This window comes from Amblyomma maculatum, chromosome 1 (assembly GCF_055883805.1).
Source record: "Amblyomma maculatum isolate TAMU_Amacu chromosome 1, ASM5588380v1, whole genome shotgun sequence".
Taxonomy (NCBI): Eukaryota; Metazoa; Arthropoda; class Arachnida; order Ixodida; family Ixodidae; genus Amblyomma; species Amblyomma maculatum.
In genome coordinates, this window is record NC_139344.1 from 57,115,654 (window position 1) to 57,138,406 (window position 22,753).

General features: G+C 47.3%; 1 protein-coding gene across 1 annotated transcript in view; it reads left to right on the forward strand.

Annotated features, from left to right (window-relative positions):
* Positions 1-18,490, forward strand: part of LOC146202440 (uncharacterized) — a 73,891-nt gene extending 55,401 nt beyond the window's left edge. The window contains exons 12-13 of the mRNA XM_084601249.1: positions 11,277-11,618; positions 18,227-18,490. Coding sequence (XP_084457375.1) covers positions 11,277-11,618; positions 18,227-18,490 — 606 coding nt within the window. The remainder of the gene's footprint in view (positions 1-11,276; positions 11,619-18,226) is intronic.
* The last annotated feature ends 4,263 nt before the right edge of the window (positions 18,491-22,753 follow it).

Below are 22,753 nucleotides of genomic sequence, written 5' to 3' on the forward strand. Positions count from 1 at the left end.
CAAATGGCTTCTCCCTACTTAACGTCCGTTTTTCAGCCCTCTAGAAGAGCTATTGCGTCACACTTGAAGGCGAAAATATCGAAAGAAGGGAACGGGGGCTATCATTACCTTACACAAATTTACATGTGAATGGTTGCTATAAGGCTAAGAAACAAATCGCGTCCCCGGGTTACTTCGGGCAGAGACGGTGTGCGTGCATTGAGTTGGTAGTAAGAAGCGCGTGAAGTTAAGCTAACGTCTGACGGCATACATGCAAATAGCCGTCGCTGATTACTAATGGTCTTGATGTGTGTTTTGGCGGATTTAACGTCGTAAAACTGCGCGCGAGAAATGAGATGCGTCGTAGTGGACGCCAGATTGATTTAAAGCGCGTTTTTTTTTTTAAACTTGTGCTCACATCGCACAGCACACGGGCATTTAGCATTTAGCCTTCACCGGAATGCGGCCGTCGCGGCCGGGATTCGATCTAGCGACCTTCGGCTCAGCAGTCGAACGCGATAGCCGCTTAAGCTACTATGGCGGGTGGTTAGAAGTGTATAGCAACACCCGTGGACAACAGCCAACCTGCAGTAAAGTTTGCCATGGTGACCGAAGCGCCCTAATGCTTAGCCTGCAACAGATGCTAGCAGATTTTGGAACTCCCGTAGTGCTTTTGCACGCCATCTGCTTGCGCTTATTAATGCGAAAACATTACTTCGTTATGTTCACAGATTTCTGTCCGCAGTCCGCGTCAGCAAAGTCGTGTCTGCAGTAGTGAGTAATTGAGAAGCGGTAGAGGTTAAAGAGTGGTGTCAATCGATAGAGGGTGACGTAATGTTGTTGCCGAAAAAGTTAGGTAAATAAGTTATTAATGCGAAAACATTGCTTCGTTATGTTCACAGATTTCTGTCCGCAGACTGTGTCCGCACACCGCATCAGCAAAGTCGTGTCCGCAGCAGTTGTGATAATTGAGAAATGGTAGAGGTTAATGAGTGGTGTCAATCGATAGAGGGTGACGTAATGTGTCCTAAAAATAGTTAGGCTGGTAAGTTAATTGGGTAATTATTAAAAGCAAAAAATGTAAAAGTAAAGGTGAAAATGGTCTCATTAGCCAATGGCTTGGAACAACATTTGAATGTATCAAATTAAATCAGTCAATTAAGGTGACGTCAATGATGTAACGTCACGCAACCTGAAGTCGAGCCAAAAAAGGGCATAGGAAGGGATTCGCGCAATTTAAAAGTACTAAAGACTAAAGCAGGCAATTAAGGCAGCCAATTAGGGTGACTTCACGCAACAGGAAGTAGAGCCAAAAAGAACATAGGAAGGAACTGGCGCGCAATTTAAAAGTACCGAAGACTAAAATGGGTAAATAACAAGTGAATTAATGTCACCTCAAGGACGTGACGTCACGCAACCGGAAGTAGAGCCAAAAAAGGGCATAGGAAGGGTTTGGCGCGCAATTTTAAAGTACCAAAGACTAAAATGGGTAAACAAGAAGTGAATAAATGTGACGTAGAGGAAATGACGTCACGAGACTGGAAGAGGAGCCTTTTTGTTAAACTGCTTAGTTTGTATTCCCACCCTGCTGAAATCCCCCACTGGGATTGCAGTATCACTAAATAAATAAATAAATAAATAAATAAATAAATAAATAAATAAATAAATAAATAAATAAATAAATAAATAAATAAATAAATAAATAAATAAATAAATAAATAAATAAAATGAAGGGATTCGCGGGCAATTTGAAAGTACCAAAGACTAAACTGGATAAAGAAGTGAATTAAGCAATTAGAAGCAACCAGAAGCAACCAACAGCAGCGTCCGTGCTTTCGCATTTCTCCAATGCAGATTCTGCAGTGCTTTTAATTTTTAGGTAATTAATTACAAGCAAACAATGCAAAAGTTGTCCACAGCAGTTGTGAGTAACTGAGAAGCGATAGAGGCTAATGAGTGATGTCAATCGACAGAGGGTGACATACGCTGTATCCGAGAAAATAGTTACGCCAACAAGTTAATTAGGTAATTAATTAGAGCCAAAACATTCAAAATCGTGTCCGCAGCAGTTGTGAGTAATTGAGAGATGGTAGAGGTTAAAGAGTGGTGTCAATCGGTAGAGGGTGACGTAATGTTGTTGCCGAAAAAATTAGGCCAATAAGTTATTAATGCGAAAGCATTGCTTCGTTATGTTCACAGATTTCTGTCCGCAGACCGTGTCCGCAGACCGCATCAGCAAAGTCGTGTCCGCAGCAGTTGTGATAATTGAGAAGTGGTAGAGGTTAATGAGTGTTGTCAATCGATAGACGGTGACGTAATGTTCTGTTCGAAAAATGATTAGAAATATGAGTTAATTAGGTCATTAATTAGAGGCGCGAAATGTAAAAGTAAAGGTGAAATATGTCTCATTAGCCAGTGGCAGGGCGCCACATTTGAATGTATCAAATACTAAAATAGTTAATTAAATCAGTCATTTAAGGTGACGCCAAGGATTTGACGTCATGCAACCTGAAGTCGAGCCAAAAAAACGGCATAGGAAGGGATTGGCGCGCAATTTTAAAGTACCAGGGACTAAAGTAGATAATTTAGGCAGTCAATTAGGTTGATGTGAAGGATCTGACGTCACGTAACCAGAAGTAGAGCCGAAAACGGGCATAGAAATGATTGGCGCGCAATTTGAAAGTACCGAAGACTAAAAAGGGTAAACAAGAAGTGGAGTAATGTGACGTCACGCAACCGGCAGAAGAGCCGAAAAAGGGCATAGGAAGGGATTGGCATACAATTTCAGAGTATCAAAGACTAAAATAGGTAAAAAATAAGTGAATTAAGCAACTAGAAGCAACCAGCAGCAACCAAAAGCAGCATCTGTGCTTTCGCATTACTCCAATGCAGATTCTGCAGTGCTCTGTAATTTTTGACAATATTGTTCACGCTCTGTCGAAGCCAAGCGTGGCAGGCTTCAGCTAACTGGGCTACGTTGATAAAAATCTCGACAAAATAATCACCAGAAGCTCGCCTCTAATTGTTCAAAATGCGGGCTTTTGTTTTAGCGGTCAAGCAGGTTCACAGCAGCAGTTTTGAGGCACGCAGTGGGACAGTTTCCGTGCCTGGGCCCTATTTTCGACACACATGGCCGCCGTTCGGCACCATGTTATTTCTCTGTGATTGTGGACCGTTATTGCGGTCTGTCGAAATGGCTTTTTGCGGTAACGTAAAAATGAAATGGCCGTGAAAATCGGTTTTCAGCAGGGTTTTCATGATGCCTGCATGGTATATATATAAGTAATTGTGCAGGGGAAACGAAGGTATAGATGGTAGAGAGGAAAGCACTTACGCTTGTATTACGAATGGGGTGAAATAAACCGCCCACTCTCAAGAACCGCCTCCTGAAATCTGATTGGCTGACGTTGTGTAGTGGGAATTACGTCATGCATAAACATTATATGATGATGTTAAAATGAAGTTTAATTACGTAAAGGATGTTCTGCTATTGCTGTAAATGACCGAAGTGGGGCGCCACATTTTGGACCACTTGAGGCGACCAGAAGAGTTCAACGCTGTTGAACTGAATATTGAGCGAAAGCAATACTCTTCTTCTTCTTCCTCTGCTTCCTCTTCTTCTTCTTCCTCCTCCTCTTCTTCTTCTTCTTCTTCTTCTTCAGCCCACACGATCCCGCCTTAACCAAGCCGTATGAATGTGCCTCAGTGGCTTAGAGGGGTAACGAAATGCCAAGGTCTTGGCAGGCTGATTCTGGCATAACCGCCCCATGTGAAACGAGAGACCCAAGTTGGCAGCTCCTGCCAGCCCACATATAAAGCCCCGCTTTAACCAAGCCGTATGAACGTGCCTTATTGGGCTCTAAATGTAACGTGAATGCCAGGGTCCTGGCAGGCTGATTCTGACATAACCGTCCCATGTTAAACGAGAGACCCAAGATGGCAGCTTCTGCCAGCCTGGGGTCGTCTACGGGGGTCGTCTAAAGGTGAAAGATGAATGTTGGTCACCGCCGTTCCACGCTGAAGGCTCAAACTGCGAGCAGTATTGCTTTCGCAATAATAAAACATGGTGAATTTATAGGTGGCTGTTAGTTCCCCGCAGTTTGGTAGACGGTTTGGGGGGTGGTGAAGTAAGCTAAGACATCTTGTTGTAATTGCAGAAAGCACTGAAACAACGTCATAAGAGTACTTTTCAGCTGCGCAACCTCTTAGAGATTTATAATGAAGACGGAAATTTACAGTCGCAAGAGGGTCCTCTGCCCTCCCGTTGCAAACGCTTTTCTCTCATAGAGAAACCATCGATATACGCGCGGTTGTTGCCAAGCGCAGCAATGGCGGCCTGCAAACTCAAGCGGTTGATCTACGCGATACGAGACATTTGAGAAAGTACCGCTATACTTTCTAATTATCTGTCTGGGCTGTTCGTGAGTAGAACCTGAGGGGGCATATATATGGTGCGGTGGCTGTGCAGGAATTTTCGCGTGACAGGCAGCCAGGGATCACCATAGACAGCCTTAAACGTCGGCCCTAAACACTCCCTTTTTTGTCTAGCAATAAGCACTCACTGTAATGTTAATGAATTGAAGAGCCTTCCCACGATGGGAGAGGGGTGGGGAGAGGGAAGCAAGCATAAATACTGAGAGCTTCTATTTTAATAAAGGAAAACATGTGTCATGTGCATGACACATGCTTGCTGCCACATGTGACGTGTTTCATGTAAAGTTTTGATTTGATTTGCATGCAGGCTCATCATTTGCTTATTCTTCAGTAAAAAAACGTCAAGTACTCCAGAGTCCGTTATGACGATACGCTCTAATTATATGATTGTAGTTGAGTGACATTTTGTGTTGATTGCTTGTTTTAATACAGCCAGAAATTAATCTCCCTTTATTGATTTCCATTTTTAACCCTTTAGATAGTAAGGAATACGAGCGCGCAGCGCCGCCCTAGCTTCACACCATGATTCCCGTAGTCATCTTTCGCTTTATTTCCTTATTCTCCTTTTATCCCTTTCTGCACATGTACGGTATACCCTACTGGGCATCGCCAATTTAACCTGCCTGCCTCTTTTGTTCTTCTGTCTCTCTCAGACATCTTTCATGTTTAGCAGGATCCTTTCGCATGCCAGCGCATGAAAATTTAACTGGCTAGGTTTTATGCCCGGCGTCTGCCTTCCATTTTGTCGGTTCTGTGTGTGCTGAAGACACACACTATCTTTCGCTTCCTCTCTCAGTGCTCTGCTTTCCGCGATCTACACAACTCAAGCCGACACAAGATGTTAGAAACCTTAGCAGACTCGCCGTCCTGGCGGTATCTGGTCATAAAGCGGTTTTTAGAAAAAGGTGGGCAGCACAGTCTGTACCTAGCAGCAATTGATACTTTGGACCTGGACCATGTCGGCTGCGCGGGCGCCTCTTTGGTAGTGCTCGAGCTACTTTGGAAATTGTCGATTCCTTCTGTTTACGACCAAGTCCTTAAACGTTTTAGTTCCTGCATTTAAAAGCCGCTAAGTGAATGTGAGAGGTCATCGGCGCTTATGAACAGCAGTGCTACTTTCCACCATCATTCTGCGCCAACCCACTGCGAATATTCCATTGCCGTTTTTGCTCTTCAGCTGTAACGCTCATCGCGTTACAAATTCGCTAAGCCTCTCCGTGCGTAGCTGCTGCCGAATTTCCTACCACAGGTATGTCATGACACAATGAGAACGCAACGCCGCAACATATTTCACTCGCCCTCACTTCAACCCGAGGCTGCCGAATCGTGGAATGCACCGTAGCGGCTCGGTTCCTAGAGCATCATAGTTTCATACTTGGCTCCAGTATGTAGTAGCGGACCACAGCGTTTTTTTTTTCGATCACTTATTTTTCTCTTTTTCTTCCGAATGCGTGATCAGATTGTGTGCTTACGTAACCTGGCACCGTCCTGCCGCACACGTCACGCGTACGTCACAATTTAGACAAAACGGCGAATTGTCGAATATAGGGCCCCCAGTTGCCGGGCGCTGCCGTTGCCTACAGCGAAAACAAGGCAATGCGGTGAATCAGCTGTAACGCAGTGCACTGCTGAGAACTCGGTCGTAAAAACTGCCGGCCGTGTCCACTTCAGCGGCAATTGACGGTGACGAGCAATTTGTTTTTCTTTTGATAACTTTTGCGGTATGCTCTTTGTCGCTGGTATTCCTTGGTATTCCACATTCGACGACAGGTCGATTCTTCAGTGAATCGGTCTTTTGCGTTTTCCTGTGTGCTGCCACCTCGTGCACAACGCCGCAACCAAACTGGCGGGCTGCGGAGCACGTCTTCTTGGCGTACATAATTTTGGTTCTGTCGACGATGGCGTGTCCCAGGCAGCACCTGATACCCGGCGGGTATCTAGGGATAAGTGATGACTGGGTGTCATGCCCGAGGAATGCAGTGAAGCCCACTGACGAACAAATTCAGCGGTACCTCCAGTCGTCCGGCATGCGATGCGATCGCCAGTTGAGCAAGGGCCACCGCTTCAAAGATGAGGGCTACATACGAAACGTAATGTTTCGAAACATTCGGATCAATGGGATGTAAGGCAAGAAAAAAACAAAGACCAATGAAACCAGAACCAGGAGTTAGTTTCATGCTACTATTCCGGCCTTTTTTTCACTGAAATTTGAAGTAACCAGAACATCTGCATTAGTGAGATGTGCTTAGCTCATATTTTTTTTTTCGGGCTTCAGCTGGGCCCACCCACATTGAGGGCTGGGCAAGTAGTTAAGGATTTCTCTGGGCTCCTCACAGGCTAATAATTACGGCCCATGCAGTGCTCTAATTAGCAGTGTAAATGAAAGAAACTGTGCAGTCTGTCATAGTTGTGTACTTCTATCCCACTTCATATGTACTTCATCCCACTTTTGCAAAGTTCCTACGGGACTGCAGAATGCACAAAAATGACAAGTTGAAGTGACTGAACCATGCCATGCTTCTGTACATTATGCTAATGTCTTAAACGATGACTTGATAACCCTGAGATGCACTGCTATGACTATACTTCTTGATGCAGAAGCAGCGAAAACATATGTGAGAAAAGAAAATTAACTTTGCTGCAACCACATGACAGTTTCTAAAACAGCTCTCTGGCTCTTCTCAGTCAGCATGTGACACTAAATGTCCATCAAATAATGCAGCAACACCAGTGACCCATCAAGTTTTAATGCATTATGAGCAAATGGTAATTAAACTTAATGTGGTAGTCCATGCTACATGAAATTTCAATGAACACTCTCAAAGGCAACCAACTTGGTGGTGCTAGGGGACAGCCATCAAAATCTCTGGGGTCTGACTTTGAGAACGGTCTTGCAGCAAGTCAAGTTCATAAAAAAAAAAAGCAACAACCAGAGACGAAGTAAACAGTATTCGACACCTAGAAACAAGCTTCAAATAATGGCAGGATGATGACAGAAAAGTTTCTTCCATGTTTTTGTTTTAAGTGAAATGTTTACTACATTCCATAGCTTTTAGACTTGTGCACGTTTGTCCCCACAAGCATTGTTCTGGCAGGTGGTAGCTGGTCGCTGACTCCTCTGGTTGCTTTTGTTTCGCTGTCCGGTTTGTCGCACGTTGAAAACGGCTCATTGCATTCGCCCGCTTGGCCTCGTTGCTCGAAAAGTTGAATATCGTCGGGATGAAATCAGGGTGCCGCGGTGACATGGAAGGCTTTCCTGCTCATTAATAAAAGGTTTCATTACAGCTTGCACAAATATTTAACTTCAGTACCAAGTTCGTACGTGTTAAAAAGTGGTTCTCGCACAGTCTTGGTGTGCTCGACGGCTCCCAAGTGCGCCCTTGATAGCCCTGCCGACGAATAGCTTTTATCCAAGCTTCGCGTCGAAGACGGTCTCGTGAAGCGCTTGGAAAGCGAGAAAAGCCGAGGCTGTTCCCCTTAAACATTGTGTATCGCAACCAAACGCTACACAAGTTGTCGGCATCGTCAGGAGCGGCGTACTATCCAACAACGAGCACCAAAACAACCGCAGAAATGCAGGCGCCGCGGGCAGCCGCCGGTTTGTTTACCCCACCGCCGGAGTCTATCGCGGCGGCCACGAACCCACCAGTCCGCTTCGCGACTACGCCGCTAGGGGGTGGGCGCATGCGCAGTCGCATCCCGCAAAAGGCCGATTGTTGGAAGTTTCGAACACGCTGCTTAGTTTATGAAAATCTCAAAACGTCGGGCTCATCGTTGTCGCTGTGTCGGCGAGTTTAATTTTCGTTGCTACATGCATGCGCTCTTTTTCGTCAAAGTAAAGCCCGTTTGTGCGTAGCTTGTATCATCGCGCCCCCTTGGACGGTGGTCGAAAGTTGTCAGAGAGGAAACAGCGCGATCATACTTTCGCCAACTTAGTTTTCGAAACGCGTATACAGTACAACCGCGGCCGTTAAGTACTACGGCCATCAGAATTGCAGTGTCTCAGGGACTGTCGATTCTAATGTTGTGAAAGTCGTGTGAATAAAACCACGCCCTGCATTGGCTGTCATCTAATTCGAAGAATACATATATGAACACCGCTTTGGTATGCCATGCATATGACGGAAGGAAAGAGCATACGTAATTAACAGTGTACCCCTTTCAAGAACCAGAATAAGGCGTTGCAGTGTACCCCGTTTTGGCGGTGATGAATATGTTTAATAGTGAAAATAAGAACATTTCACCCTTGGTTTATGTCATCGCATGAAAGGGGGTGCTGTGGAATAGGAGGAGGAAATCACCTCCTTGAAATGTGATTCAGGATTATTCAGTCAATAAACGTAGCAGCCAGAGACCAGTGTGTTCGGAGCACTAGTCGTTTACTCTGATAAATGGCGCAGAATAAGGAAGCTGTGAAAGCTTTTTAAATTATAGTAGGAACGTACGTTCTTTATATATTTGGCTCGATATTCGCTCGTGCTGGCATACGACTTCAAAGATGTGAAAAATAAAACGAAAATTATTGAAAACTGAGGGCAATGTCATACTACTCTTCTGCTGTTAGTATATTAGAAAAAATTATGAGGCCTTAGTCAATAAGCTGCCAGAATCTGATTGAGATAATATGGGACGCAAAACTGCGAAGTGTTTAGTAAAGTATCTTATACAAATGCATTTATTATTATTATTATTACTATTATTGAATAAGAATAATAAATAAGAGTGTATTTTTCTTTCGCTCATGCAATAGAATACGACCTGCATTTTAGCACGCATGCTGGTTTTGAACATAGTGAATGCTAGTACGTACACCTTTTGTTGAGTACCGAAACAAATACGTAATAGTATAAAGCCCTGTATGTTAAATGACTGAATGGCCAGCTTACTAACCTTGTTCTGCGAGATGAACAGCCAACAAGAACGTTCGGCGAGGAAACTAAGAACCAAAAGAATCTACTTCTGATAAGCGTTTTCTGTTTTATCGTCAATATTCAGACTTCGAGTGAATTTTCATGACTCGGTTTCGCACCGGAAGCTGTGAGCTGTGCTAGAGGGAACTCAAGTTGTGATATTTAAGACACAGTTATTGGTAGCTGCGAGCTACATAATAGCGACACCCCAATGGTTTCAAACTTTATTTTTTATTTTTTGGAAGTCTCAGTGGGAAAATGGGTTTTATTTGGCGTGCTTCACCTTCTCACAACAATGCGGGAACATCAATGGATAGTTACGTACGGGATATGTTTGCTTTCTGCGGCGTTTAATTCTACATCCCAGATCCACTCTTGACTGTGCTAAATAAAACTTCAATTCCTATCATATTTATGTTATCATATTTTATGTTCCTGCAAAAAGCTAGAAGAACTAAAAAAGAAGCATTTTTTAACATTTTATTCAGAATATAATCCTCTTCACCCTAGCTAGCTTACTCATCAGAGAAAATGCTCTTGTTAATATATCATGCGTTTTTATGTTCTTAAAAGATGCCAAACTTAAGAAATTATGAGATTTTTAGTCATATTTAATAGATCTGCTGCACGAACAGCAGATCTCAACATTTGTTTGGCACATGATAGCCTTAGATGCTTATGCGCCATTAAATACAACACAGCACAACACAACACCTAAAAACCTTCTTGCAGAAGCCTTGTGAACGGCCATTGTGTTTGAGATGTGACAGCGTCACAACGCGTACCACAGCCCATTGAGAAGGTCGCTTCCCTGATTACGCCAGCGCGAATATTTGTTTCCTTTCCTCTGCAAATGGGGCACTCCGATTTCGGGTAAAAGCCGGCTTTCGCCGACCCATGCACATGGAACAGATTTCTTAAAATAGAATACTCCGGGGTGCTACTTTACACGATATGCGGCCGGGCGCCCCGGCCGCTTCTGCATTGGGCCGCAAGTACGCGCTATCGATTTAGCGACGGGTATACTGCTTGGCCGCGACTTTGTAGTGCTCTTTAGGTTTTATATATAAAAGCAGCTGTCGCTCGCTCGAATATATATCTCGGACAGTGCATGCCTGGACACTTGGGCTCGAGCGGCGTACACTTCCCCCTATATATTATTATTATATTATATATTATATATATTATTATATAATAACCCATATATAACATATATAATAACCCCTGCTGACAGTTACTACATCATGCTCCAACGCTCTCAAGCGTGTAAAATGGCCACTCTGACATTTCGAAGTGATTTCGAAACGCTCCAATTGACATAAGACGGTTTCGATATGAATATAGTCGAAATCATCTTAAACACAAGATCACAAGATTGAAAGTGTGCAAGCTGGTTATTTTCGAAAAAAAAAAAAATAAATGTTTATATGAATACGCAATCCAAATGAGGCCTAGTTAGGTTTAAGTTTTCAAAGAAATTCCATGATATTTGCGTAAATTGTGTTCAAGGATCTTACGTGAGTGCAGTGTCAATACAAAGGGCCTATATTTAAACACGAGTTGCTTGTTGCCGTCTTCCCGCGAAATGCCCAATTTTTAATCAAGGATGCAACCCGATTGTGTCTCTCGAATAATAGAAAAATGAAACTCGGAACAAAATGCTTAGGCATGAGCTGTTTAGGAATGAGCGATTCTGGAAGCCCACCATTTGTAAACGCTGTTCGTGAGTAGCAGCGACTTTCTCGATGGACACCACCATAATTATCATCGCTGTACTGAGTGAAGATAGGGCCCTGTATCTCAAAGGCTGCGAGCGGCACTGAAATAACAGCTGTCTCAGGTGCTGTCAGAGCTTTGTCAGACGCTCCGTATTCCCAGCCTCGTTGCCTAGACCTGTTCGAATCTGCGGGGCTCGCGACGATGTCCGCACGGCCGCATTGTTCCTCATCGCAGAGCGTCAAGAAGGACAGTCCAGCGGAACGATCTCAGGTGCTGCCATTGGACGTGATACTGACCGTGAACGGGACCGTGGTGGACGATCTGCCCCGGGCGCGCAAGGTGCTCGCGGCGTGCGCCGACCAACTGGTGCTGTCGGTGATGTCCTCCAGCCCATACCGCGTTCTCACTACGCGCCGCGACATGATGAGCTTCGTGCGCGGTTGGCGCAAGGACAGCGCGGTGCTCAAGAACACATCAATCTCTTGTCTGGCAACGCTCCCTTACGGCTTGGGAATCATCGACGCTAAAGTTTGGGACGACAAGGCGAAGCGCTTCGTCATTATCTTCATGATCAATGTGCGTATATAGGCTGCCGATGTTGTGGCACGCGCAACGCTCAGGCGCTTTTTTTCCCTTTAGACCATCAGTAGCTTCTGAAGTGAAATTGAATAGGACAATGGGAATCCAAAGTCAAAAACACATTTTTTTTTCTTTAGATTGGCCGGATGTTTTTGCAAGCAGTGTTCCTGGCAGTCAGTAATACTTGACCTGATAGCTAGGAGGGAAAGGCAGGCCGCGCCCAGCGCATATTGTTTCGCCCATCTCCTTCAGTGCGCTAGCTCGAACGCATTATCATTTTCTGTGGTTGTACTTCATGAGCTTCAGATCACCAAATAATGGAATTGCTTCCAATAACTGCATGATACACGATGACGAGCAAGGACATGCCACTGGATGTTAAATAGGGGATGTAATAGGGTGAGTGGCTGGGCTCGACTAAGCTTACGCACAGGCCGTGCCTGGATCGTCGTCTATTGACAATAAAACATTTTGACTCTGGCGAAGGACTAACCTCACCCTCCAGCACTCGGGATATCTCCTTCGAGATAGGACGGTGGGATCGGAAAGAAACCCTTCGAGAGTTTTGAATCCCCTGTCAGGCACCTTACTCGTAGGCCATACAGGCGCTTTCATACGGCTTGGTTAAAACGGTGCATTATATCGTTACGTGAAATCTCGATGCATTTAAAGTGTATTTACAACAGCCTCAACTGGAACAGCAGCAAGCAGCAACACCAAACCAGTCCCACTTCTTCGTCACCATCTTGTCCCTTCCGCGAGGCAAGAGAAGGAAACACTTCGTCTTCGTCATCGCGTAACATGACGCCCCCCCCCCCCCCCCCCCCCCCGGCAGTATAAGCGTCGTCCCGGCGCTAATCTGGCAAAGGCACGTTCGTGTTTCGTATGGCTTCAGGCGCGAAACACGAACAATGTCAGTAGTGGGGCGAGAGGAGGAGGACGCGGGCACAAGAGGGGCAAGTTCATACGTCACATCATTGACTTGGGGCACCACCCGATAAGGGTCACTATAGGGGGACAAAGGTTTCTCTGAGAGACCAATGCGGCGTGCAGGAGACCATAAAAGAACCAAGGACCCAGAGTCATAGGTTCTGTCGTCTATGTCGTCTATCGTGGGCAGACTTCTGAGAAGTCTGAGAGGCGAGGAGCCGACTACGGGCTACTTGGCGCGCTTCAGTGGCTTGCGCAATGACGTCACGTGCGTAGGTAGTCATGAGGCGGCCAGCAGGAGGAACTAGCGTGTGCAAAGGTAAAACGGGGTGCCTGCCCAAGAGCAGGAAGAAGGGTGAATAACCCGTCGTGTCGTGCTTGGAAGAATTGTAAGCAAAGGTCACATATGGCAGAGTGAGGTCCCAGCCTTGGTGATCAGGTGATACAAACTTGGATAACATATCCGTAAGTGTGCGGTTGAAGCGCTCGGTTAAGGCCGTTGGTTTGGGTATGGTACGCGGTCGCGAGCTTCTTCGTAGAACATGAGCGCAGGATGTCTTCAACAACTCGGGACAAAATGTAGCGACCGCGGTGGGTGATTAATTGACGAGGAGCGCCGTGATGGAGAATAACGCTGTGTAGAAGCAAGTCAACGACATCTGTAGCGCAGTTCGTGGGTAAAGCTCGTGTGATGGCATAACGTGTTGCATAATAGGTTGCCACTGCGATTCATTTCTGACTCGACCATGACGTCGGGGAGGGGCCACGAAGGTCAAGCCCAACACGATAAAATGGTTCCAGGGGCACGTCAATAGGTTGGATAAGGCCAGCTGGTGGCCGCGATGGTTTTTTTCCCTACGATGACACGTGTCGCAGGCTGCGATGTAGCGCCGGATGCTGCGGTATAGTCCCGGCCAAAAAAAAAAAAAAACAAACAAAAAAAAAAAAACAAAAAACGACGCCGTACCCGGTCGTAAGTGCGATACACACCGAGATGGCCAGCTGTGGGCAGGTCGTGGAGTTCTTCAATAACAGAGTAGCGGCGCTTTTTGGGAATCACCAAGAGGAGGGGAGAACCGTCATGATAAAGTTACGGCGGTAGAGGACTCCATCCTGTACAACAAAAAGTTTCAGAGAAGAATCTTTTTTTTTTTTTCAGATGTCAGGCCTTCAATGATGGATCTTAAAGATGGATCGTTGCGCTGCTCGCATGCTAAGTTCGCGAGATTGGAGAGGGCGAAGACACAGGGAATCGCCTCTGTGTCACTGAGATCAGGGGGCTCTACAGGATAGCGAGACAAACAATCAGCATCTTGATGAAGGCGCCCCGACTTGTAGACGACGTTGTAGGAGTATTCTTGAAGGCGCAAAGCTCAGCGACCAAGACGGCAGGAGGGATCTCAGAGATGATAACCAACAAAGCGCATGATGGTCGGTTACAACTGAGAATGGACGCCGAATAAGTAAGATCGGAATTTAGCGACACCCCATACAAGGGCGAGATACTCGCGCTCAGTAATCAAATAATTGCGTTCGGCTTTGGAGAAAAGGCGGCTAGTATATGCGATGACGGGGTCATTGCCATGTTGGCGTTGAGCCAGGACTGCACCGATCCCATATCCGCAGGCGTCTGTTCGAACTTCAGTGGAAGCTGAGGCATCTAAATGAGCCAAGACAGGGGGAGACGTCATTAAGCTTATAAGCGTTGAAAACGCACCTTGCTGGTCAGGGCCCCACGTGAAAGCAGTGTCTTAAGTAGGTCGGTGAGGGGACGAGCGATACGGGCAAAATCTTTGATAAAGCGGCGAAAGTAAGAGCAGAGGTCGACAAAGCTGCGCACATCCTTCGAAGACTGGGGACGCGGAAAGTCTTTGACGGTGTGAATTTTTTCCGGATCAGGTCGTACTCCGGAAGCATCAGCCATGTGTCCAAGAATGGTGAGTTGGCTGCGACCGAACTGGCATTTCGATGAATTGAGCTAGAGGCTGGCTGTACGGAATATATTGAGAATACTGGTGAGGCGTTCAAGATGCGAAGAAAATGTCGGCGAGAAAACGACGACGTCGTCGAGGTAGCACAGGCAAGTTGTCCATTTCAATCCGCGTAGAAGGGAGTCCATCATTCGTTCGAAGGTCGCCGGTGCATTGCAGAGACCAAACGGCATGACTTTAAAGTGGTACAAGCCGTATGGTGTGACAAAGGCGGTTTTTTTCACGGTCCTGCTCGTCAACAAATCTGTTGTTGACTTGCTGATTTGTTGACTGAAACGTGGCTGAAACGTGGAGGCTAACCAAGAGGGTTCTAGTTAAATTGAGGACAACTCAGAGGGCTATGAAACGAAAAATGGTAGGGGTAACTTTAAGAGATAGGAAGCGTGCAGAGTGGGACAGAGAAATAACTCAAGTTACTGACATTCTAGTGAAAATTAAGAAGAAGAAACGGGCATGGACAGGACATATTGCGAAGAGAGGATAACTGATTGTCGCTTAGGGTAACAAACTGGATTCCAAGGGAAGGAAAGCATAGCAGGGGGCGGCATAAAGTTAGGTGGGCGGATGAGGTTAAGAAGTTCGCAGAGGTCAAGTGGATACAGCTAGCACAGAACCGGGTTAATTGGAGAAATATGGGAGAGGCCTTCGCCCTGCAGTGGTTATAGTCAGGCTGATGATGATGATGATGATGATGATGATGATGCTCGTCAACACATCTGCCAATAACCGGACCGTAAATCGATGGAAGAAAAGTATTTAGCTTCATGGAGGCAATCTAAGGCATCATCGATTCTGGGAAGAGGGTAGACGTCTTTCTTAGTGATACTGTTGAGATAGCGATAATCGACGCAAAAGCGCCAGCTGCCGTCTTTCTTTTTAACCAGAACGACTGGTGACGCCCACGGGCCCGTCAAGGGTTCGATGATGTCTTGAACGAGTATCTTGTCTACCTCCTTTTGGATTACCTGGCGTTCTGCACCGGATACGCGATAAGGACGGCGATGAATAGGAGCCGTTCGGTTCGAGACAATGGGCGTTGATCAAAATCAAAAATGTCTTTGAAAGATGCCAGCAGACGACAGAGTGCATGAGCTTGTAGAGGAGAAAGGTCCGGATTGATCATCTTGGCGTAGCCTTGGAGACTGGAAACTTCAGATAAAGAGCAGTCAGAGGAAGGTGTTAAACTGGTGGTCACAAAAGAGAGATATATTCATTTACAGGACACAGAGTGGCGAGCGAGATACCTTGTGGGAGGGGCTGCATTTGCGACGCAAAGTTTAGCACAGGGAGGCATGTTTGGTTCGCGGTCATTGTGGCGACGGTATGAGCAAGGGCAACGCTTCGGGTTAGGGGAGCATCAAGGGTTGTGGTAAAGATATAGTGTCCATCGAGAATAGAGGGTACAGAGCAGAATGTAACATAAGTTGCGGCTTCAGGGGGCAGGCGGACAAAGTCAGCACTACAAATGCGGTGCAGAACAGGAGAGGGTGGGTCGAAAGGAGAGGGAAGGCCAAGTTCAATGATGCTTGTAGCACAGTCTATGATGACTGCATGGTCAGAAAGAAAGTCGAGGCCAAGAATGATGTCGTGAGGACAATGGTGCAGAACTGTGAAGAGAACGGTAGTATGGCGACCAGAAATCGTTACGCGGGCAGAGCACAAGCCAGTCACGTTTTACGTTGTTCCATCTGCAACACACACAACCTGTACAGGGGCAGAGGTCAGCACTTTTCGCAAGCGAGAACGGAGTTCTGGGCTCATGACAGAAACGTGCGCACCGGTATCAATGAGGGCTTGAACGGCTTTGCCATCCACGAGCACGGTGAACAAATTACGGCGCGTACGAACAGCTAGACGAGGATTTGAGATCGTGATCCCTACTGCAGCATCCCCTCTAGACGCAGCAGCGCCTAGTTTTCCGTCGGGGAGCGTCCATATGAACTGGGGGATGAAAAACGACGGCGTTGGGGTGAACGGGACTGACGGCATTGGGGGGAGGGTGATCGGTTGAGGCGTGAAGACTCGGTATCAGCGGCTGTGCTTGAAGGGTCGTGACGAGGTGAGAAGGGACGAGAGCGGCCATCGTAGATAGAGGATGGCGGAAAGCGGGACCTTTGTGGCTGGAACCAACAATTTCGGCAATGACGGGCGATATGGCCGACGCAGGAGCAAGCAAAACAAATAGGTCGGTTATCGGATGTGCGCCATTCGTCTGGATTACGTCGACGCGGGGCAGCATAGGCAAGTCGGCCAGAATAAAGATTGCGAACGTCGGGGTTATAAACAAGCCGGCCAGGATAAGCTGTGCGAACGTCGGTGTCATAAGAAGGTCGACCAGGATAAACTGCGCGAACGTCGGCGACAAGGGCGGGCTGACGGCAGCAACGGGGTTGAGTCCCAAGGTGGCGAGCTCTTGGCGGACAACGGCCTGAATTAGGGGAACGTCCGGGTGGTGACCGTCGCTCAAATGTGGCGGCAAGGTAGCGGGAGCGATAGCCTCGAGTTCGCGGCGGACGATACGGGTTATATTTTCGGTCGACGTTGACTGGTGTTGGGACGGCAAATCTTGACATGAAGACGTCGGAGCAGTATTTGGAAGGCGGGCAAATGAGTGGGCTCTGCGACGACTTTTGGCGTCTTCAAAACGGCGGCATTCTTTGATGACGGCATCAACTGTGTTGCAGTCTTTGTACACAAGCAGATTGAATGCATCGTCTGCTATGCCGTTCACGACGTGACCAACTTTGGTGGACTCCGACATGTTGGGATCTACTTTGTGGCAAAGGACGAGGACGTCCTGGATGAATGCCACGTGTGATTCAGTAGCTGTCTGGAGGCGGGTCTCGAGGGTTCGGTGTGCGGTAAGCTCTCGACCAAGGGGTTTTGCAAAGAGTTCGCGCAGCTTCCCTTTGCAAGTACCCCAACTGGTCAGCTGGTCTTCATGAGTCTCATACCAGGCTAGCGCAGTGCCCTCGAGGTAAAAGACAACATTCGCTAGCATGAGGGTCGGGTCCCGGCGATTATAGGTGCTCACACGTTCGTACTTGCGTACCCATTCGTCCACGTCCGTAGTGCCGGTACCAGTGAAACTACCAGGATCACGCGGGTGGGTGAGGATGACCGATGCTAAGGCCCCCGTTGGTGTGGGGACGGTATCTTGAGGCATCGTTGGGCAGGAAAGCAGGCGGCCGCTGCGGAGTTCCGTCGTGCGGAGGCTGACGCCGGGATCAACGGCCGCACCTCCACCAAGATGTTACATGGAAACTCGATGTATTTACGGTGCATTTACAACAGCCTCCACTGGCATATAAGCAAGCAGCAACACGAAACCAGTCCCACTTCTTCGTCATCACCTTGTCCCTTCCGCGAGGCAAGAGAAGGAAACCCTTCGTCTTCGTCATTGCGTAACAATATCTACGTCGGATGCCTTTAAAATAACGTGCTAGCTTAGGACCATATTCTAATGAGTATGTATGAGACAACAGAGGTAAATTTTTAAATATTACCCATTAAGCTAGCACCTAAATGAATATACGCAAAGATGCGGCTGATAATACAGTAGAAAGTCGAAGTAGTGCAGTCTGCTGCGTGGTGCATCATGCGGCCGATAAACGGAAGAAATGAACGCCGGGGCGTCACATCGTTAAAGGCGGAGATTAAGTGTCTAAACTCATTTTCTCGCAGATCTCCGAGGTGGCGCCTATCAACAACGTGTGGGTATACCCGGGAGATGTAGTAACGCAATTAGACGGTGTCAACCTGGAGGGCCGTACGCTCGATCAGGTGACGCAAATGCTGAACAACGCCACCGGTGACATCACGCTGTCCGTGGTGCCGCTGTCGCCGATGCGTTTGCGACGCATCCCACTCAGCAAGCTGCACGAGACGGCCATGACCGACACCAACTTGGCCAGCCGCACCACAGGGGCCGAAATCGAGTCTCAGTGAAGAACGACCTTCCGCCTATAGGAGCGAAGCTATCGTGCGAGATATGCGCAGTTTTGAACGTGACCTGATGGGATGCTTGCCGTGATTCCTGACCTGCTCCACCAGGGATACTTAAGCGTGTTCCCGAGTGGAGGCTGCCGCGGACAAACGGGCTACAAGCTCTGAACACCGCCTACTCTGATAGCCGACATTGTGCTTTGGGCTTTGTACCAGAACAATTTCTGTATCGTCACCACATTCATGCGGGACGAACTATATAATGCTATAGTAATGTTAGCCTAGTTTTATTTAGCTTATATTCGTCGATTATATTAATAATTTAGATTGTTTCAGTTATTGCCTATTGTCTTTGCGTTACTTTTGGATAGGGTGCCTACTTAAAAAGTTCCCTGCTGCAGATCGAATCGGAAGGCTTTTTGATTACAGCAAGATATTTGTGTGATTGCAATGACAAATAAGAATTTTTGTATGTTGAAATGCAGTGTTTGCGAGCTATTGGACGAACGCATTTAAAAATGTACGAGTTTAGCGCTATATAAAATTATAGATTGTTTCGAACGGAACATTTCTTTTACGATGACCATAAGCGTGTTGCGCTGACGGCTCTCGGAAATGACACCCACCCCCACACGCATTTTGTGCAAGTGTGAAAGTCGTGCTTTCGACATATGAAATTACTGAAGTGGAGCGCAGTAATTACACCCGCTTTTATTTCTGTATCGTGGTTATTGTTTCCTACTGCTGATATCATGTAGGAGACATATTCTAAAGCATGCTTTCAGGTCGCAATCGTGACCCGCCATGTGTTAAGATGGAGTATTTTCTGCGCCGTGCTGTACAAAAGGCGGCACTGCAGTACAAAAGCCTTACTTTAGCTCTAGGACATTTGAACGTGTGGGCGAACTGGTGCTATTTCTATTCGATTTTCATTCAGTTTACCTTTAACAATTGCTGTTCGTACGGTCATAACTGTCGACAGATTCCCACGCCTGATAAACGCCGTCTGTCTCCGCAGCTTTTTGAGACACTCCGCCCCCCCCTCCCCCCCCCCCCCCCCCCCCCACACACACACAGCGGCTTTAACCAAACCGCAAAAGTTGTGCTGTTTTAATTTTCGCACCCTGCCTGTAGTTGTTGTGTCTTGGCCTTTGGCATTGCTTTTCTTCCAAAACACGCCAGCATATTTTGTACGCACTTTGTCACACCCTTAAAGCGAAAGATCAAGAACACTTGCATAATGCAACTCTAGTTCGCAAAGACAGATACGTTGTCTTGTCCTGCTGCAGGAATGTCCTGCTGCAGGAATGCACTCAAACCATGGTCTAAGGTTGGGTTGATTTTGAAAACCGAGCCTGAATTCGTTACCAGAGTTAAAGCCGACGTCCTAGCACGCCCAGTTTGCATCTGGTGCAACCAAGCAATAATTTCTGTCCTTTCGAGGCGGAAGCCTTACTTGGTTTCTGAGTGGTGTGGACAGAAAGTATCCGCAGCAAGCGGCAAAAAAAAAGAAATCCCGCCATGACTCGCAGTGAGGCAGTGGAGGAGTAGAAAGAGTACAAAGGGCATCGGGCGCGCGAGCTTTCGTTCATACAGATAGTAACTAGGTCCTAGGTCTCCTCTGATATTTTTTTATTTTGCCACGGAAACGAGAGAAGGAGGGGGTGGAGAGGCTTAGTGGCTTAGACAAAAGGATTTACCGGCAGATATTTGTTTAGTTTTTTTTTAAGTCATCATAATCTAACGGGCATAATGTATAGGTATAAAGTATAGGTCGTCCCACAGCCTCTGTCAGCAGAAGCACCATCTTTGTGCTAACTTGAAGACACTGAAGGGTTTAAGACGAACCACATGAACGACGTCAGTCACAGGACGAGTGATTGATGTCGGAAAAGAGACGGGAATAACTTAGCACGCCACGTTGGTGGCTTGGCGAAGGACGTGGTAAGGTCGAGTGTATCGGGGCAGCAGCTTTGCAGAGAGAGTGCGGTGAGAGGGGCACTACAGTAAGATTAGAGACTCCGGGGAGAAATAGACGCCCCGACGCCAGCGGTATAGTAAACTGCCTTCTGCTCGACTTGAGAGGCGGTGAGACGAGCGCGTGAGCAGCTTAGCGCGCCATGTCGGTGCGTGCAATGGCATCGTGCGTGCACAGTGGTCGAAGCGATGGCAGGTGACAACGTGTCCAGAGACAAGGGAAGCGGGCCGGCCGAACAAAAGATAGAAAGAAGAGGCGGGAGTTTCACGGTGGGAGCAATTCTAAGCGAATGTCACATGAGGCAAAACTTTGGTGCATATTCACCAGGGTCCGATTGAGGCGCTCGGTGAGCCCATTAGTTTGAGGATCATAGGTGGAGAGCTTGTGCTCAGTAGAACAGGAACAAAGGATGTGATTCAAGACTTTTGATAAGAAATAGCGGCCGCGGTTGCTAAGGAGTTGCTGTGGTGCAACGTGGTGAAGTCTGATGTCTTGGAGAATAAAGTCCGCAACGTGTGTAGTGCAACCCGTTGGCCACAGAAGGGTATTGGCGTATATTTTAGCGTAATCGTTGACGTCGGTAATCCACTTGTTTTCTTATCGGGTGATCGAAGAATGGCCAAGAAGGTCGAAGCAGACGCGATAGGAAGGAGTGAGAAGTATGTGAACACGCTACAGGCAGCACAGACGATTTTCCCGGCGTTTACACACGTCGCAGAAGGCGAGTAGCGACACACGGTACGATGTAATCTTGGCCAAAAGAAAGGACGGCGCACGCGGTCGTATGTGCGTACGCGACGAGACCTTCTATGATCGGGCGTAACGAAGGATCGTATTGTTGTTCGGTAGCGTCGTTGAGCAGATAGAAAATGGCTCATTGCGGCATGAGTCAGATGGATCCACAGAGTGACGAGATAAACAGTAAGTGTCCTGGTGCACGCGGCCGGGCTTGTACGCGACCTTTAAGGTGTATTCCTGTAGACGCAAGGCCCGACGACCAAGACGTGCCGTGGGGTTCTTGAGGGATGATAGCTAGCAAAGGGCGTGCTCGTCGGTTAAGATAGAAAAATGATGCCCGAGCAGGTAATAGCGGAATTTGGTAACTTCCCAAACCAATGCCAGGAACTTACGTTCAGTGATAGAGTAATTGCGCTCGGTGGCTGAAAGAACACTGTTGGCGTATGCAATGGCGTGATCATGGCCCCGCGGCCGCTGCACTGACACAGAACCGATCCCTTATCCACTCGCGTCAGCGCAAAATTCTGATAGGTCTGACGGGTCAATATGTTCTAGTGAGGACATTGATGGACGCTGAAAGTGCTATTTGGGCGGGGCCCCAGCTCTGTTGATGAGGAATATTAGCGGACGGATGATAGCTGCGAAATTTTGATCGAAGCGACGGAAGTAGGATAAAAGGACAATAAAGCTGCTGACATGCTTTGAAGACTGCGGGATAGGGGAATCTTTGACTGCGTGGATTTCATTCGGGTCCAGGCGTACTCCCGACGAATCGAGATGATCAAATATTATGAGCTGGTTGTGGCCGAAACTGGCACTTTGAGGAGCCGAGCTTCATCCGGGCTTGGCGAAAACAGGCTAGGTCGCTGAAAGCCTTTCAAGGTAAGTTTCAAATGAAGGCGAAATGACTTACGATGTCGTCGAGGTAACATAGGCAAGCTGTTCATTTAAATCGATTCTCCAAGAAGCCAGTCCACCATCCGCTCGAACGTGGGCGGCGCATTACATCGGCCGAAAGACATCACTTTAAACCGATAGAGGCCATCGGGAGTAAAGAAGACTGCGTTTTAGCGGTCCATGTTTATGTGGTGCTTAACCACGGACGTTCGCCCTAAAAAGCAGTGGTCAAACTCAAAGGCGGCAAAACTCGTCGAAGGTCATGAACTTTGGCTGGTGACAATTCGGGAGCTATCGCTTTTTGAGTACTCTCAGCTGTTAGGACAGAACAATAGTGCGATACGTGCGTGTTAAAACATGTCGCATTCGTGAACTGGGCTAAGAGTGACAAACCTAGAGGAAGCAACTGGACATTCGCGGCAGAGTTCAAAACTGGAATGTATGCGTGGTTCTTGATAATGCTAATGACTGTGCGGAGGAACGAGGTCTTTGAAGAGGACGTCCTTAATGAGAGAAACAAAAGTCGCCGTCAGTAACATTCGAGGGAAGACAAGGAAATGTAGGTCGTGGTTCAGATGTAGACAGGCGGTCAGAAGTACACAGGCAGTGTACAATAGGGTTAGGGAGCTCCGGCACAAGAGGTAGGTCTAGCT